Here is a 17724-nt window from a genome sequence, read left to right as displayed (position 1 = left end):
TACATCGTGGACTGCACTCTCAATGTTAATGTCAAAGCAATTATGTTTCGTATGAAATGCTATAATATATTTATAATATTATTATTTACATTTCTAAACTTTATAAACGAATTGAAATTGTTAAACAAAAGGAAAATATTACTATACCAATTTTTCTTTCTATTTTCGCTAAGAATAATAATGTTTGCCTCAATATAATGTTCATTGACAAAACTTCATCTTTTTGCAAGAATTATTCATAGAAACTCATGGCTAAGCTAGATTGTTTTTTCCATGGCATCCGTCTTAGTTTTGCTTGGGCACTTCCGCTCCGCGTCCATGTACCTGCCGTGGTGATAGTCCCCTTTGAGTAAATCCCAGTGTTACTCTGTTTAGAATTACACCAAGCAGCAATCCTAAGAAAATTTTAACATAATGCATTATCCGAATTCTTAGAATAATGGTTCCTCACCGCCGTGTGAATATTTCTCGTTGAATGAGCAACTGTAACTTGCCAGGAGATTCAGAGGTTTCACCGACTACCGTGAAGAACACATTGCACGGTTACTGTTATATGTCTTGTACCTCTCATTCGAAAAATACCTTTGCGTCTACGATAGTCAATGCAAAATCGCTGACGTTTATTTAATTACCGATGACGTGACAATTTACCATTGGGGTGAAATCAAGATAACTACCCAACTAATTGTGTGATAGAAAATAATTTCTTTTTCCTGACCATTAGTTCAGTATTTTACATGGTAAAAATCGTTTCATGATGAATAGGAGAATAGACAATTTGCCGTGAAGTGAAAATTTGTAAATATATTTCTCGTTTCTTTGTGTACTGAAATGCACAGATATTGGGATTTTAGTAAAGTGAAGGGGTGAGTGAGAAGGAGAAAGGAGAAGGAATGCCAGGTAGGAGTTTTGAGGTGAAGGGGTGGTAGTGTGTCGACTGCCAAGGATCAGGGAATACCCAGATCGTTAGGCCAAGTAAGAGTAGAAAACCCTTATCGCGAAAAAGGTTGGGAATGCAAGGAGACTATTAGATACAATAGCCTGCTTTTTCTTTATCTTTCCATCGCTGCATGAGGGACAGGGAACAAAAGCCTTGTCAAAACGCCTCGCGGTGGCTCTCCCTTCATTCCAAGAAGGTCCAGCTCGGGTGGGTCATTAGGGCGGAGAGAAGTTAAATCAACTTTTGTGGGAGGGGGAAGAAGGTGGTGAATGACGAATAAGTAAGCTTAGTGGGAAGGTATGGATAGTCTCAATGTTTTCGGTGTGTGAAACGCTACGGAAAGAAACGGTGAGGGAAGTCCTGCCAGCTTGAAAGTATTTTTGTCACCCCAGAACATTCTTTCTTCAGTCCCTCACGGAGAGCTGGACAAAAGAAAATAGGCGCCTGTTCCTTCTTCCCTACCTCCTATAACCCATACTTCTAAGAAGTTATTTTCTTGGATTTCCCACCAATCCAAGAGTAAAACCTCATCTGGTACACTCCCACGCATCACATTTACTCGTCCATCTCTAAGGAAACGTCCTCAGTGAGGGAATGGGTCTCCGCAGTCGAAAAAAAATATCGGCTCTTCTAGCTCAACCTCCGAAGCGGCGTTGGGTTGTTGTACACGTCGCTAACTATCCCATATTCGTTATATTTCCAAACCTATAGGACTTTATTTTTTTAATTGCAGATTATGAGCTCCCAGAATATTCGTAAGATTTGCCTTGATCGCCAGAATCCTGTAAAAATCACGAAAGTAACACTCGTCTCTTCTCACTTTACCTACAGCTGTTTCATTATTAACGTGTAAAAACTTATCCTTCTGTATACACTGCAAAGGTAAAACATATGGGTGGACGCGGTGAAGCAAAATTATGTCATATGGGCATAAACGAATTTTATTCGGTACTCATTTTTAGTATTTAGATACATAAAAATATAAACAATATAAACATTAAAAAGCGGGGTTATTCCAGCACTGCATCAGAAAATATTTCAAACAACCATTACACACGAAATTAAAACTTTCATTCGAAAATAGCAGACAAAGGAAGCAGAAATAGAAAGCATTACGGCAAAAAATGGAAAAGAATGTAGCGTTCAAGATTTTTTGTTATAACTTCCACAATAATGGGTTAAATCTAGCAAAACACGGTGAGAAATAAAGATAAAAGATGTATTTACCATTATCAATCAGAAAACTTGTAAATTCAGGCTAACTTTGAAAGATAATAGCAAAACATGACGCGGCGCCGCTGCGGCGCCGATAATCCAACGACGTAACTAAATTTGTAAATCCATATGAGGGTTAACGCATAAATATTTTCAATTCTCTACTCCAGTCAATTACGAGTATAAAAATAATTTCAAACGCCGCGACGACGCAACAACACCGACGCTCGTTTGCTCAACTGAGCATCATAAGGATTTCCTACGTCTCCCTCCCGTGTCACGATGACCCGTTCGTGAGTCGTTCCCAAGCTACCATGAAGATTCATACCCAGATAGCGATCATTCAAATTTAATGGTGGCCAGAAATTGACAATGGAGCGAAAGCTCGATTTGTTGCAAGACTTTTGCAAACGATAGTACAATTTAGTGCACATAAATATGACCCACAAGCTGTACATGTGAATATTAACAAGCGAATGTTTTGGGGCGGTGTATATATTTTTATCGATGCTATATATGGGAATCATTATTTTTTCGGCGAACTAATAAATCTATTTCTATTTTCTGTCCCTGTATCTAATGATGCTGGTTTTGGACTCATATGCAGGCACAGGCGTCAATATCTTCCCAAGGCAAGGAGGTGGATGCTGAAGGCACTCAAGCTATCATGATAGACTATAGATGAAATATAAAACTTGAAGATTTTTTCAATTTTTCCTTTTAGGAGACAAGTGAAGGTTTTTACATTTTGGATTTGGGGGGGGGGAGAGGGTGGAAGAACCCCCCCAAACACATTGACATTGAAGGAGATGAGTTTATCATGGTTATGTTCTCCACAGAGTATCCAAGGAGATCAGGTAGCTGATGATGAGTTGGGGTCTTCTGCTGACACTAAAGACTTCATTCAAGATGAGATACAAGGCACATCACATCTTACTCATTCAGTCCAAAGGACTGAAATATACATTCCTGTGCCAGAATTCCAACAATCCAGAGCTAATATGTTGGTAAGTTAAATTCTCATCCACAGTGAAACCCTAGTTAACCCTTTCGCACCGAACCTTTGTTCAGGGAAATACTTCCTCAATATGAGCCTCTTGAAAGTTATCTTTACTTCCTTGTACGAAGCTTTTTCGCGCCAATTGAAGGCAGTGGTTCCCTCCCTAACCATTTTTGGACCCAACTCAGTGGGGCGCCGATCCCTTTCCTCAACCTCTGTCCCAGACCATAGAGGGATTACAAGCCCCTTCCTAGGACGAGTCCGCGGTCAACCTGCTAAAATATTACTGCAAAATATATGCAAATATTTGTTGTTCGCATCGATTTTTTACGTTCGAAATGAATTTTGTGTTTCTTTTCTGAGCGTGCAGAAATTTTAAACGAAGTTCTTACGTTGATATAGACGGATTTAGTATATTTACTAGATGGTCTATAACTCCGTGGATATTTATGTTAGAATTTTGTTTGAAATTTCCATGTGGTCAGCAAAAAAAGATGAATGCATATCTAGCATTGACTTTTAAAAGTAAACTACAAATATTTTTTTGAAAACACACTACAAATAACAGTAGTTGCCCACAAGGAGAGGATAGGGAAGGGTCGACCTGAGCGGCCGAAGAAGGGACTGGGCTCGCGCTAAGGCGGATCACGACGGGCGACCGCGTCCTTGGGTCTATTGTGTCCGTCACGGTCACTTTTTTCGACCTGTGCCGCACAGGCGTGGCATTCATTGGTTAGGGTAAGAACATTCAGGACGCACTAGTGTGGCATTCGTTGTTTATGGAAGAAAATCCTCGCCGCACAGGTGTGGCATTCGGCGCGAAAAGGTTAAGTGATCTTAATTTATAGATATTTACTAGGTTGCATGACGAAAGTGGCTTTGTGCACTGTAACTGAATGAATTTCTACGTGAAGTCACCCTTGCTTGTGTGACTATGGAGATGCCATGAGGTGAAAAAATAGGAGAGCACCCTATTGATAAAAAGATGAGAGGAAAAGTAGGCAACTTGAAAAATAACGTCCATTTTATAAGTTGGATCAATATAATTAATTTGCTGTATGAATTTATATATTTTTCTGTGGATCTAATTTTCTCAAGCAATGCATGTCCTTGTATCAGCTAGCTAGCCATTAACACATTCAATGCAGACGCGATTTTCATGAAAGTGGTCAGAATTGGTGGATAAAATAAGAAAGAAAAAGGGTGAGTTTTCACAACATACCTGCGGTTCCAACACTGTTTTTACCAAATGGAGCACAGGATTCGAAGAAGGGGTCCTTGCTGAAGGTCATACACACGATTTTAACACTCGGGAATAGATATATTATTACGTACCGAGTGGGATAAAGGACTCCTGGCCTGACTGGCAGAGCCTTTCAATTGACGTTCCGCGCGCTGAATGTGTTGAAAATGATATAAGAAGAAAATAGGCATTTTGAAAAATAGTGGAATTTTAATAATTTAGACTAATGAAAATTGTTTAGACATGATTTTACATATAATTCGTGGACTTAATTTTCTCAAGCAATTTTAGCATTTTTTTACAGATAGCAAGGTAGCTGTTAACAAATTTCCTCTACACGTAATCAATTTTTTCAATGAAAAGGACAATTTCCCAATCTTAAAAAATCCACCGATATACCAGACAAACATCCTAACTCCACCCACTGGCAGGTGTTATATGAATAAAAATGCCCATTGGCTCCACCCGAAATCAAGGTGCAAAATGGTTAAAAAGAAAGGATGAATTGAGGAAAGCAGGGCACATGAAACGTAATTGCAAATTCATTATTTAGAAGAAATAAATTATTAGCAACTGTGATTTTGTTTTTTGTTTTTGGATCTAAATTTTTCAAGCAATTTTTGCATTTTTATATACCACTTATAAGAGTGTGCATAAGCAATGTCAAGGTGTGTATAAGCTGTGTTTCTCAAGCTGTGACTCCATGCAAAGTGCTTGTTACCTTGCAGTTGATGTTTTAGTGGTGGTAAGCAAAGACTTTTTGTTGTATGATTCAAGTATGTGTTTGTAAAACAATCATAGCTAACTAAGTGGGGCACTGAAGTTGGCCAACTCAAAAAAGGCAATCTACCCAGTACACTATGAAACAATCCCTTTTAATATATGTATTTACTCACATGGGTGACCGAAGCAAGTTAAAATGAACAAAAAATCTCCTACTGGCTCCTGCTAATTGTAAGTGTGAACTGAAGTAGTATTATTAACTTATTATTTTACCAAGTGATGAGGTTTAATAATTGAAAAATCTACTAAATGAAAAGGGTTTCATCCACCTGACTATTGATGTGATTGACTGACAGAATTTCTTAGGTTCTTATTTATCTCTTTTGTCGTGCCGAACAATATCCACTGCATTGGCTTCTCAGGCAATACTCTCTTGACCATTGTAATTGGTCCCAAATATCTCTAACTGCTGCCCCATCTATGACGTTTTGTGCCCATGGACATTTTCTTCTCCTCGTGGGCGCTTCCCTACAGCTCTCTCTTCCAAGATCAGTCTGAGGATTTCATACTTTTCTGCCTTAGAAAGTGGCCTACATATGAGATTTACCTCTTTTCTCCTAGATTTCATATTTGGGTACGTAATACCAAGAGGTCGATAACAATGGATATGAATCAAAAACATGTTCTACATCAAAAATTCATATTTGAGACACCACTGCTGAAAACATTTATTTTTCTCTTTCGTCGCCCCAAGGATGTTGTAATACAGCCACAATGTGAACTGAGTATACCAAGTATCTTCCTGCCTAAATTAGTTTCAGTAGCTGTTTGGCTTTTGAGTTATTGATTAACAGACACCTCTCAATTTTTACGTAATAGCGTAAATGACACATTATAAATCTGGTGTTATCAAGATTAGAAATATGCTTCATTTGTTGACACTGAAGGAGGCGAGTTTAACACAGTTACTTTCTCCACAGAGTATCCCAGGGGATGAGGTAGCTGATGACGAACTGGGGTCTTCTGCTGACACAAAAGACTTCATTCAAGATGAGATTCAAGGCTCCTCACATCTCACTTGCCCAGTCCAAACGACTGAAATATACATTCCTGTGCCTGACACCTATCAATCCAGAGCTAATATGTTGGTAAGCTATATTCTCATCCACAATTAAACCCTGGTTATATGATCTAATTCGTAGATATTTACTAGGTTCAAGATGAAATTCGTTTTGCCCAGTGTAAATGAATGCACTTGTATAGGCAGTCACCCTTGCTTGTGTGACTAGGGAGATCCGATTCCATGAGGTGAAAAAAGAGGACAGCACCCTATTAAAAAAGATGTAAGAGTTAGAGTAGGACACTTGATAAACAATGTCAATTTTATAAGCTGGATCAATAAATGTATTTCCTGTATGTATTTAGGTATATATTATTCTGTGGATCTAATTTTCTTAAGTAATTTATGTACTTGTATCAGCTAGTTAGCTATTAACACATTCAATGCGGATGTGATTTTTATGAAAGTCGTCAGAATTGGTCGATAAAATAATAAAGAAACAGGGGAAGTCTTCCACAACATACCTTCCATTCAAACACTGCTACATATTTACAAATGGTGCACACAGTTCGTAAGAGGGGTCCTTGCTGAAGGTCATACACACGATGGGAAATCTCAGGAGTGGATATTATTTACATACAGGGGTAGGTAAAGGACTCCTGGCCTGACTGGCAGAGCCTGTCATTTGACGTGCTCCACATATAATGTGTTTAAAATAAGATAAGCAGAAAATAGGCATATTAAAAAATAGCGTCAATTTCATAATTTAGATTAATAAAAATTGATTAGATCCACGATTTTACATATATTTCGTGGACCTAATTTTCTCAAGCAATTTTAGCATTTTTTTACAGATAGCAAGGTAGCTGTGAACAGATTTCCTATGCACGTAATCAATATTTACAATGAAAAGGACAATTTCCCACTCTTAAAAAATCCACCTGGATACCAGACGAACATCCCAACTGTACCCACTGGCAGGTGTTACATGAATATATATTGTAACCCCACCGTGCGGGGCACATTCGGGGAAGGGGAGATTGGAGGGCAAAAGGGGAGGGCAGAGGTGTAGCGGGGATATTCCGTGCACCTGGGGCGAGGGAATGGGATTTTGGGAAAGGGTAGGAGGGGGAAGTTTAGGGGTGATGAGACCTGAGACAGGAGCGTTCGGATAAAGAAAGCCGTTCGACTGCGTAGTTCGCTCAACATAAATTTAATGAGTTTAAATATGATCATTTACAAATACAAGCAAATCAATAGCAAAAGTAACAATTAACTTCTTCTCCTTGAATTCAATGAAATACAACGCATAATTCACTATGCTGCACAACAGAAAAATTTCAGTCCTTAACCTTAACCCAAAAAAAAATCACGCTACACGTTTTTACATTCATAACCCATACAAAAACCACAAGAAAAGGGGCAAATAAAAAAAACGAGAAACGGGGGGGAATGGAAATATGAAGCAACGAAATAGATATTGCACAGAAATTCACACGGTAATAGGGGAAAGTACTGTCCTCTTCTCTATTTGTGCGGGGGGGAATTTTACAAACGTTTTTAATGAATTCTCTTCTTGACTTGGTGAAGTGGGAATTTTCTTCTGTTCCTTGAGGGGGGGATGGGATTTCGTGGCTTTTTCTCTTACAGTTTGTTGAATTTTCGGGGCTCTCGATCTGCTGATCGTGGCGATTCGGTTCCGCGGCGTAGGCTGCTCTGCGTCAACTCCGGCAGGGTCACGAGTGGGAGATGGCCTCCATGCGACAGTTGGGAGATCCTTTCATCGGCACCACGAGTCTACCTTGCAACTCCTACTCGCATTGGGCACCCTCTCTCTCTCTCTCTCTCTCTCTGACGGGATCTCTCCACCAACTTTTTCTTCTCTGCCTCCCCACACTCCGCCTACTCTTGGGAGCGTTTTTTTTGGTTGGAACCGCCAAAAAAATAGAAGCCTTTTTCCTCCGGTGCACCACGTTATATAGCCATTGAGGGGAGGAAACACCGGGGAGGTAGGGGTCAGGGGAAAGAGAGGGATGATGCACTTGGGGGCTGGACGGTCACTTCACCATGGACACGGGGGGGAAACCACGTTCTTCTTCGTCTTAATCGTTCGATTTGCACACTTTAGGGGGGGAGGGGAGAGCATTATACATCAATGTGGGGAGGAAAATAGGGGAACATCAAACGGGGACTCAATGATTCATAACACACTCAAAAACCCTCTTACACTCACTCACACATTCATACGAACACATATCTAAAGAAAAAAAACGGCCTTCCTTTACCTCGCACTCCCGTCTTATGCGTTACTATGTAAGCGGGCAGAATGCACCGGTTACATATGCCCTCCTCTCAAAAGGAGGAAATACGGGGAACGTATTTACGAAAAAAAAATATACAGGCAATCCGCCCAAAAAAAATCGCGACACGCGAGGGGAACGCCCTCCTACTCAGGCGGAGCAACACACAGTTAACAATGGCGGAATACATAACATCGCCTAGGGAACGCGTCTGGCAAAGGAAAAAAATTAAATCTCGGACATGTACGGAATTAGATTCCCGAAATTGTACGGACCTATCAATCCGCCGTCTTCTCCTTCCAACTCGACAGCATTTGGGGCAACGATACGGCGAATGACATATGGTCCGCTGTACAATGGGAAAAAATAACATTGGACTGATTCTATCATAATAATTTTTTACAACAACGCGCGTAATAGTTACACATTCCAAGGAATGCACGGAGGCTCCGAACGTTTTTCGGCCGTTCGCAATCCACTATCGCCTTCACCTTGTCTGGGTTGGCCTTCGTTCCCTTAGTATCGATAACGTATCCCAAAAAATGGATTTCTTTCCTTAGGAAACTAGATTTCGTTATATTTAACCTTAAATTTGCTTTCTCGAAACGGTTGAAGACCTCCCTCAAATGAACCACATGATCATCTAATGACCTGGAAAAAACAACAACATCATCCACGTACGTGGTTACGCAGCTCGCCATATCGTCTCCTAATACCTCCTCCACGCATCTAGTTAACGCTGCGCCACTGTTCTTGAGTCCAAATGGAACTCGACAAAATACATAGGTTCTAGATTTGAAAAGAAAAGCTGTATACTTTTGGTCGTCTTCGTGGAGACGCATCTGCCAATAGGATGACGTAAAGTCTGTGCTTGAAAACCAAACAGCCCCCCCGAACTTATTTATAATACGGTCTACCGGGAGGGGTCGATCATTTTCGGCTATCGTCCTCGCGTTTAATTTACGGGCGTCTAAACACAGCCTTACCTTCCCGTCTTTCTTTTTGACGACCACCAACGGGTTTAAAAAGGGACTAGGGGCTTTCCTTATAATACCTTTTTGAAGCATACTTTCAATTTCAGCGGCCACCTCCGCTTCGTATGCCTGAGGGATCGGGTAAATTTTCTGCTGAAAAGGCGTTTCATCAATCAACTTAATTCTAAACACGACATTTCTCACAGGGGCTAATGACGGCATAAACAATGCGCTAAATTGCCTGATTACTTTCGTCACCTTGTCCCTTTCGTCTCCTCCCAAACCTTCACGCCCTACACACCCCTCTATCTCTTCCTCGATTGTTGCCTCTTCTTTCGCGATCGTCCCACACACTAAGTTATCCTCGCCTTTATTGAATTCTCGCACCACCACTCATTCACCTGGGAACTTAAACACTACTACACCCCTTTTTACGTCAATCACCGCCTGCAACCTCCTCAGCGTATCTATTCCGATAATCACGGGGCGAATCAGTTTTTGGACCACCAAACATACCAAGTCGTATTTCTGATTGCCTATCGTCAGAGTCATCGATACCTGTCGCGTTATCGGAGCGGACCTGCGTTGGTCGGCCCCGATGATAAAGGTTTTCCCGAGGGGTAAGGTGGGCAATTCTATTCCCAAACATCTCAACTCCGCGACCTTTTCCTCAAAAACTACGGATATTTGACTTCCCGTGTCAACTAGGGCTAGCATTGCATGGTTCCCGCAAAGCACTTCGATTTCTGGACATAAATGGAGCCTCTCCTTCTCCTCATGATTCAACTCGTGGGCTGGGATCCTTCCTACCCGTAGTGTTGATAAAATGGGGACTTCCACTCTTATGCTCGCCGGGTTTGGGTGGGGGAAGTCGCTCGACCCAAACTCCGTAAGTTTTCCGCCCGCGGAGGTGGAAAGGAAAAATCCATAAGAGATTGGGGCATATTATCCTCATTCCGATTCCCTTCGCCCCTTTCTCTCTCATTTCCCTCCTGTCTCTCTGCTTGAGTCTGCCCTCCTCCTCGGTTTCCACCGTGGTGCCATGAGCCAAACCCCCTGCGTGACGGATTTCTTATCGCGTTTACGTTAGGGTGGGTCTCTTCTGCCCTTCCTAAATGATTTTGGGACTGGTCGAATCGCCCGAGCATAATTAAGAGCTTGTCGTAAGTGGCAACTTCCAAACTACGGAGCAAATCCTGAACATATGGTGGGAAATGTCTTACCAATAATGCCACCATTTCCTCCTCATTCTCCGGCGGCTCACACAGTTTGATCGCTGCGATTTTCCGAGTCGCGTACTCTTGCATGCTACTTCCCGGCGTCCTCCTGTACATTCCCGACATAACTTTAATTTTGTAATTTATCCGATGATCTTTACTCCAATACCGCGCGACAAATAGTTGTTTGAATACTTCCATCTCCTCCGGAAAAGGAAAAATTGTATCTGCCTATCCCTTTGCCCCTTCATCCAACATCTGATAGAAAAACCGCGACGTATCTCGGGCGGGATAGCGTGAACGGAATAATAGTTTTCAACTCCCCTCATAAATGCTATGGGGTGTTCATGTGGTTTGCCACGGAATTGCAAATTAGCCGGGGGACTCGGAAAATTAGTCGGAGAACCCGTACCGCCTGCCTTCATTCGACGGATCCCCGCTACTTCTTCGGCAAGATCTTTAATTCTTTTTCCGTGGTGGATCTTCTCCTCCTGTACATCTCGGGAAATTATTGCAACTTGCTCCCTCACAACCTCTACCTTCTCGCTTACTTCCCTTTTTACTTCCTGAACGCGTTCGTCCACTATCTCCCCAATTCCTTCAATCTTCCCATTAATTGCCTCCAACTTCTCTTCTAGTTTCCCCCTTTCATCTTTCTCAGTATCGAAACGCTCTTTCATATCCTTCATTATTCGTTCGAATTTCTCGTCAAGATTCCCCTCTAGTCTTTCAAATTTCTTCCTATCCTCTTTTCTAGTTCGCTCAGCTTTTTCAAATCTCTCATCAAGTCTTTCCTCAGCTCTTCCGAATCTCTCGTCAAATTTCTCCTCTAGTCTTTCAAATTTATTAATATCCTCCCTCCTAGCTTCCTCAGCTTTTCTCTTATCTTCTCTCCTAGCTTCCTCAGATTTTTCAAACCTCTCATCAAGTTTTTCCTCAGCTCTTCCGAATTTTTCATCAAGTTTTTTAAATAACTCATTAAGGCTGGTAATTTCGGTGCCTCCACCCCTTTGCTCTATTCTATCCTCCGCTTGCGGCTCCTCATCCCAGTTAGAAACGTCAATGATTTTCACCTCACTACTGGCGTCTGACCCGTCCTCATCGTACCTAGGGGGTTCGCGATATTCTCTAAAACCCTTACCTTCCGGTTCCATCGCGTACGAGAATAATTATTACAACAAAATACACAAGGAAAAAATATAACTATGAAATTCGCACTTCGCTGAAAGAGTAACAATCATGGAAATCACGTAAGGCTGTAAGGCTTGCTTTACCTCTTCTGTAACAGAATCTGTGTGTTTAGTTGCAGTCAAAATTGCATCGTGTATAGCAGTGAAATGCTAGAACACATGCGAGAATTGGTGGGTGTGAGACGGCAAAATAGCCCCTGTTTTAATTTTGTTCATGCATTTGTGCAATTCCTAGCCATTTTAGAAATAAATGCCATTCTAATCTGAGAAATTCTGTGCCCCGTGTAAATCGGCCTTAACAAAGATTTTGGATGTTTGCAATGTTGAATCACTTTGATTTTTCATTGCGTCATGTCAACTATATAAATGCCCATAGATGTAAAACTGCCCACAAAAAAATCAGTCAATGATCCAGAATGTGGAAATTTTACTACTGGAATGGATTGTGCTTCTATGCTGTCACTAAATTTTCTCAACATGACGTTTTTTGTAACATATCTGTAGTTTTTGGTGAGGAATACCCGTATTAGATTCAAATATTTGATGAAAAGTATGCTTTCTTCCATGGAACGTCTTGATTCTCTCATAAAAAGTAAAAAATATTTGAGTTATTGTTTAGAAATTGTTTAATAACTGACTTAAGGAAACAATGTCATCATAGACTTAATGTCAACATAGACATAATTCTGTCTCGAAATGGATTCACAGATAATGAGGATTTTAAAGGATGGAAAAAATGTCTCAGTTGCAAGGTGAAGAATTTCCCCACTTCTACTGTGGCTAACACATTGAGAAGTATTTCACACCATTGGTGTGAAATACTTCTCAATGTCTTAACTGGTCATGTCAGCCATTTCATTTTAGGTTGTCACTAAAATCTTCTGCAAACATGATTTCAGCCAGCTTGAGTGGTCTCAGGTGAAAGAGGAGGTTTTATTGTTATTATTTATCATTACTCACATTTTTACTTTGCCCCCATTGATTGGCACCCAGCATTATCTTCTAGGTATCTGTGAAAGGTGAGAATGAAGACCCTCTCAGTGAAGTTAATTATCCTGAGATGTACACACCGGATCCAGATGGAATTTCAATTAATGCTTTAGACTCTTTGGCAACTGACGACTTGGTAAGTTCACATTTGCTTTGTTAAGTAGATATTTTCTACTACAGAAATTCAGTCCTCCATGTTATATTCCAACACGAAGAATGATGAAGATAAAATGGATTGACCGTGTGAGTAACCAGGAAGTGCTAAGGAGAGTGGGAGAAAAGAGAAGCCTCCTAAAAACATCAAGCAGAAGAAGGGACAACTTAGTTGGCCACATTTTGAGGCACGATGGTCTGATGAAGACAATCGTTGAAGGACAAGTGGAAGGGAAAAAGGGCAAGGGACGGCCCCGAATGAGTTATATAGGACAGGTTATAAAGGATGTAAAAGAGAATAAATATGTAGCTATGAAGAGATTAGCGGTTAGGAGAGAGAAATGGAGAGCTGCGTCAAACCAATCTTAGGATTGTTGACTAATGATGATGATGAAGTAGATTTTTTCTACTACAGAAATTCAGTCCATGTTATGTTCCAATATAATTTACCATAATAACAATATCGCTTCCTATCTTATATCAAATATAGAATAGGAATAGGATTACAGGAATATTTTCTCCATGGAATATTCCTGTATCAATTGCTATAAAAGCAAAGCCTTTACCCTAACTTTGTCAAATGTAAATAAGTAAACTTGAGATTTGTAATAACTCTTCATTATAACTTTCACAGTTAGTCATATCAGTTAAAGATATGCTTCAGGGCTATGTTGCCTTGCAAATTCTTGGGTGGCCCCGTTTCCTGACCAATTCTGGTTTCCTTTTCAAGGAAGATCATCAAAGAAAGAGAATCAAAGTCCCAAAAGTTTTGGCCCATTTCCCCGAAAGTTTTTTCCAACTAACAGATATTTGTCGTTGGTGATGAAATCATTCAAAATAAATGGTTTATTGTTCTAAAGAGAATGGGCGCATACAGCTGCTCTGATCACTCACCTTTGCTCACTGAGCAATTGAGGGCTCTGCCGTCATGGCGTTTCACATTTTTGTGAGAAATAAAACCCCATCCTCTTCTCCAATTTCCACAAAAATGACGGATCATTATCATAAACCCTAAGATATGTTTAAGGCAGCTCTGCTGTCCGCTTACCTTTTCATTAGGACGTATTTTTTCTCTTTGACATCTTTTATAACCTTTACTATTCTTCCACCAGTCCTTCTAGTACTGTTTTTATCATACCATTATGGCTCATTATGTGGTCAACTAAGTAGTTCTGTCTTGTGCTAAGGGTTTTCAGAAGAATTCTCTTTTCTGCCATTTTTCTTAGCACTTCTTTGTTACTCACATGGTCGATCCATTTTATCTTCATCATTCTTTGGCTGCACCATATTTTGAATGCTTCTACTCTAGAGTTCTCTGCTGCTGCTCAACATCCAAGCCTCGCATCTTTGAAGAGATATGTTGAAATTCTTTTCCTTCCATATTGTTCAAACAATATAGGAGGAAAATAAGTGAAATTCATGCTACCTATTCTAGCACTTGGTACTCTCATGCTGAGTTATTGTGATGTCATGATCAACAGATCATGATCATGATTCCCTGGTAAAATTATTCCAAATGAGAAAAACCTTTCACGTAGAATGATGAATCCTAATGTGTTCGTTGTGGTTGGCTGTATTGCCTCTTAATCAGATGATGCAATTTCTAGCCAAATCTACCAAGCATGATTTGCTCCCAAAAAAGAATTTAAATAAGGTATATTCTAATTATAGCAGATGTGGATGTGGTGAGAACTATATGGAGTAAATTATAAGGGGGACTCAGGATTTGCCCTTCAACGCCTTTGGAAAGGGTATTAGATGTTGGCAAACCAGGGTGGTTGTTGAGAGGCATCAATTTCTTTCCGTGAGCTGATTTTAATGGAGCTTGTTATATATTCAACTTTGATTGAAATAAAATATAATAATAACCTTTAATTGATGAAACCAACATTTGTGTACTCCATTTGCCTATGTCGAAATAGATTATTGGTTGCCGATAAATGATGTAACGAGGCCATGATGTCTCAAACTATTGCTGGTAAATTTGTTGTTCCTTATTAGGAGGGTTTTCCTATGGCTAATTGAAAAGGCAGAGTAACCTTATGACCCATATTATGTTAGTCGATGAGTTTCTCCCGTCTTCTTCTCTGAGGTCAGAATAGCTTTTCAGGGAATTTTCCAGTTGTACATGCATATTTGATGTTTTGGTTGCGATCTTTTTGCTTCTGGTACCAATTGGTGAAAACCTGTACCAATGAATTGCTAACCCTGGAGTAGTCGTGCCTAACATGTAGCCTAATGTGGTCGCTGCGGGTGACTCTGACTCGCACTAAAAGAAATGGTTTTAAAGCTTAATTTACATTTTTGTTTTTTTGTAACTTCACACATTTCAGTTTCAAGGTATATAAACTCATACCATGTGTTTAAAAAACTATTTTATTACTTTAATATTATTTTCAATAATTAAGAAAAAGTATCACAAAAATGAGGTTTTTGTTAGAGTTCAAGATTTTTCGTAATTTTATGGTTAACTAGCTTACTTACAATAATTTTTAACTCTTTAACTTTGAATATAGGTTGTAAAAAATTCAAAAATTAGCCTATGGCATAATGTTATAAGGAAAATTTTTTAAGTTATTGAAGCATGAAAATAATGCACCCAATTTTTAAAAAAATTTAAAAAAATGAGCCAAGGTTTATCACAAAGATTAAAAGAAAACTTAAACTAATGCTTCATAATATTTTTCCAATAGGAACAAATATTTATTTCCACAACTTTATGTCACTATGAATGTCCAGTTATTGGTTTAGTTGCATCCCAAAGTCAGTAAAGTTGAGGTATGTTGGCCATGAGTGAGCCTACAAAAGCCACAACTTGATAAAATGTGCAAATTTATTTTTTATAAAAGCACATCAAAGCTTTCAGGTGTAAAAAGATTGGGTAGTCCCTATGTGTATAATATAAAAAACTCACTATTTATTTCATGTCAATACAGTTGAGACAAGTGGGATTGGAGTGTTTGCCACAGACAGGGATGTTGCATGATGCACACGGCTTTCTCTTCTTTGGGACAGTGTCTTCTTTTAGAATGTGCTAAATATTTATACGGGTTGCCTTTGACAGAGATCCTTGAAGACAAGTTCTAAGATGAGGTGTAAATAGTTCTGTGGCCAACTCCTTGAGCCATTTCCTTAGTTCAAGTTTTCTTTCTTTGTCATTCCAGGAGCAAATGATGAGGGTTTAGTCCTATAAAGTCTAAAATATGGTAAAATGCTGTGAAGGGCCAATGCTTTGTCTTTCTGGCGACAGAGTAATTGCCACTCATTTCATCAACCACATCAACTCCTCCTTTTGTGACATTATAAAATGTTATTATCTCTGGTTTCTTTTGTTCTTCTGTGGCATTGTCAATACTTTTACTGTGATGCATGGTGGAGGTCAATAGAACGACCTTGTTCTTATTTGGGACAAAAGATATTAGTGTTGTCAAGTTTTTGGCAAAACCAAACATTGACGAGTGTACTTCTCAATTCTTAGTTCTCAAAAACTCTGGAGGTCAGTATCTCTTTCTTGTTTTTCCTGATTGTTCCAACTGTGGTGAGTTTTTGATTTTGCAAGAGATCATTAGATAGGGCAATACTAGAAAACCAGTTATCATAAGTGACGTTTCTGTTGCTTCCACTTATCGGTTCGACAAGTCTGACTACTACTGGAGATGTTGTTTGACTTATGTGTTCATAAGGTACAGGGCGTTGTTTTCCAAGATATACTTCCATTTTTAGTACATAAAGTGTTCGTGAGTCAACCAGTGAAAACACCTTCACACCATATTTTGCAGGCTTATCATGCATATGCTGCCTGAAACCGCACCTTCCACGGAAGGCCCACAACATCTAGTCAATTGTTTTGTACTCACCAACAGAAAACTTTGATTTACATTTCTTTACAACAAACTCAAAGCATCCCTGAAAGTTGCTAAATGGTCCACTTCCATCCTCTGCACTCGAGTTCTTTTATCAAATGTTAGCATTCGAAGCAAAAATCTAAATCAATTCAAAGACATTACACACTTGAATAGATGCACTTTTTCCCACAACTCTTCTGCGTTCAGATGTGAAGCCTTCAACACACCTGTGTAATACAATAAACCCAACAGGGCTTTAGTTTCTTCAACTGTAGTGTTTTTACAGTCATGATCCCAGCCAAATTTATTTTTATTCAAGTCTATGAATAAATTAGTGTTGTTTACAATATTTTGTATTACTTCGTCAGGCAAGAAGAACTGCCATGCTTGCAACGGTTTTTTTAGCATTTTTTGCCTCGCCTTTTGTTCCCGAAAATGAATGATAAGATTCCGCTGTCTGGTTTGTACGGATTGGGTAGGTTCTGCAATTTTCCAGGATGATTTGCCATCTTTCCCTAAATATCGACTCCTATACAAAAGAGGGATGTCGTCGTCTGATGTTTCATCGTCACTAGAAACTTCACTTCTGCTTTGCTCAGTGTCCGTATTCCTGTCATTGTCATCTGCGCATTCCTCAATGGGATCAACATCACTCCAGTAGTTGGATTCGTCATCCGATGTGTCAAAAGAAAAGCCTTCTTCTAAGGTAAACAAGAGTCCTTCTTCATCCAATGGAACGTGGCGATTGGAAAAAAGTAACTTGTCTACTGGAGCCAGATTTAGGTTTGCTTGCCATGTTTATAATTCAGTTTTATAAAAAAAACACTTAAATTAAGCCCTGACCAAGAAAACACACAGCATTACTCTACTGTAC

At 39.7% G+C, this 17724-nt stretch overlaps 1 protein-coding gene across 1 annotated transcript in view; it reads left to right on the top strand.

Annotated features, from left to right (window-relative positions):
- The window catches only part of LOC124172488, a 55513-nt gene that overhangs the window by 21356 nt on the left and 16433 nt on the right, over positions 1 to 17724 (top strand). The window contains exons 5-7 of the mRNA XM_046551926.1: positions 2995 to 3162; positions 6102 to 6269; positions 12869 to 12988. Coding sequence (XP_046407882.1) covers positions 2995 to 3162; positions 6102 to 6269; positions 12869 to 12988 — 456 coding nt within the window. The remainder of the gene's footprint in view (positions 1 to 2994; positions 3163 to 6101; positions 6270 to 12868; positions 12989 to 17724) is intronic.

Source organism: Ischnura elegans, assembly GCF_921293095.1.
Source record: "Ischnura elegans chromosome 13 unlocalized genomic scaffold, ioIscEleg1.1 SUPER_13_unloc_1, whole genome shotgun sequence".
Taxonomy (NCBI): domain Eukaryota; kingdom Metazoa; phylum Arthropoda; class Insecta; order Odonata; family Coenagrionidae; genus Ischnura; species Ischnura elegans.
Note: the sequence above shows the minus strand (reverse complement) of the source record. Positions and strands in the feature narration are given on the sequence as shown.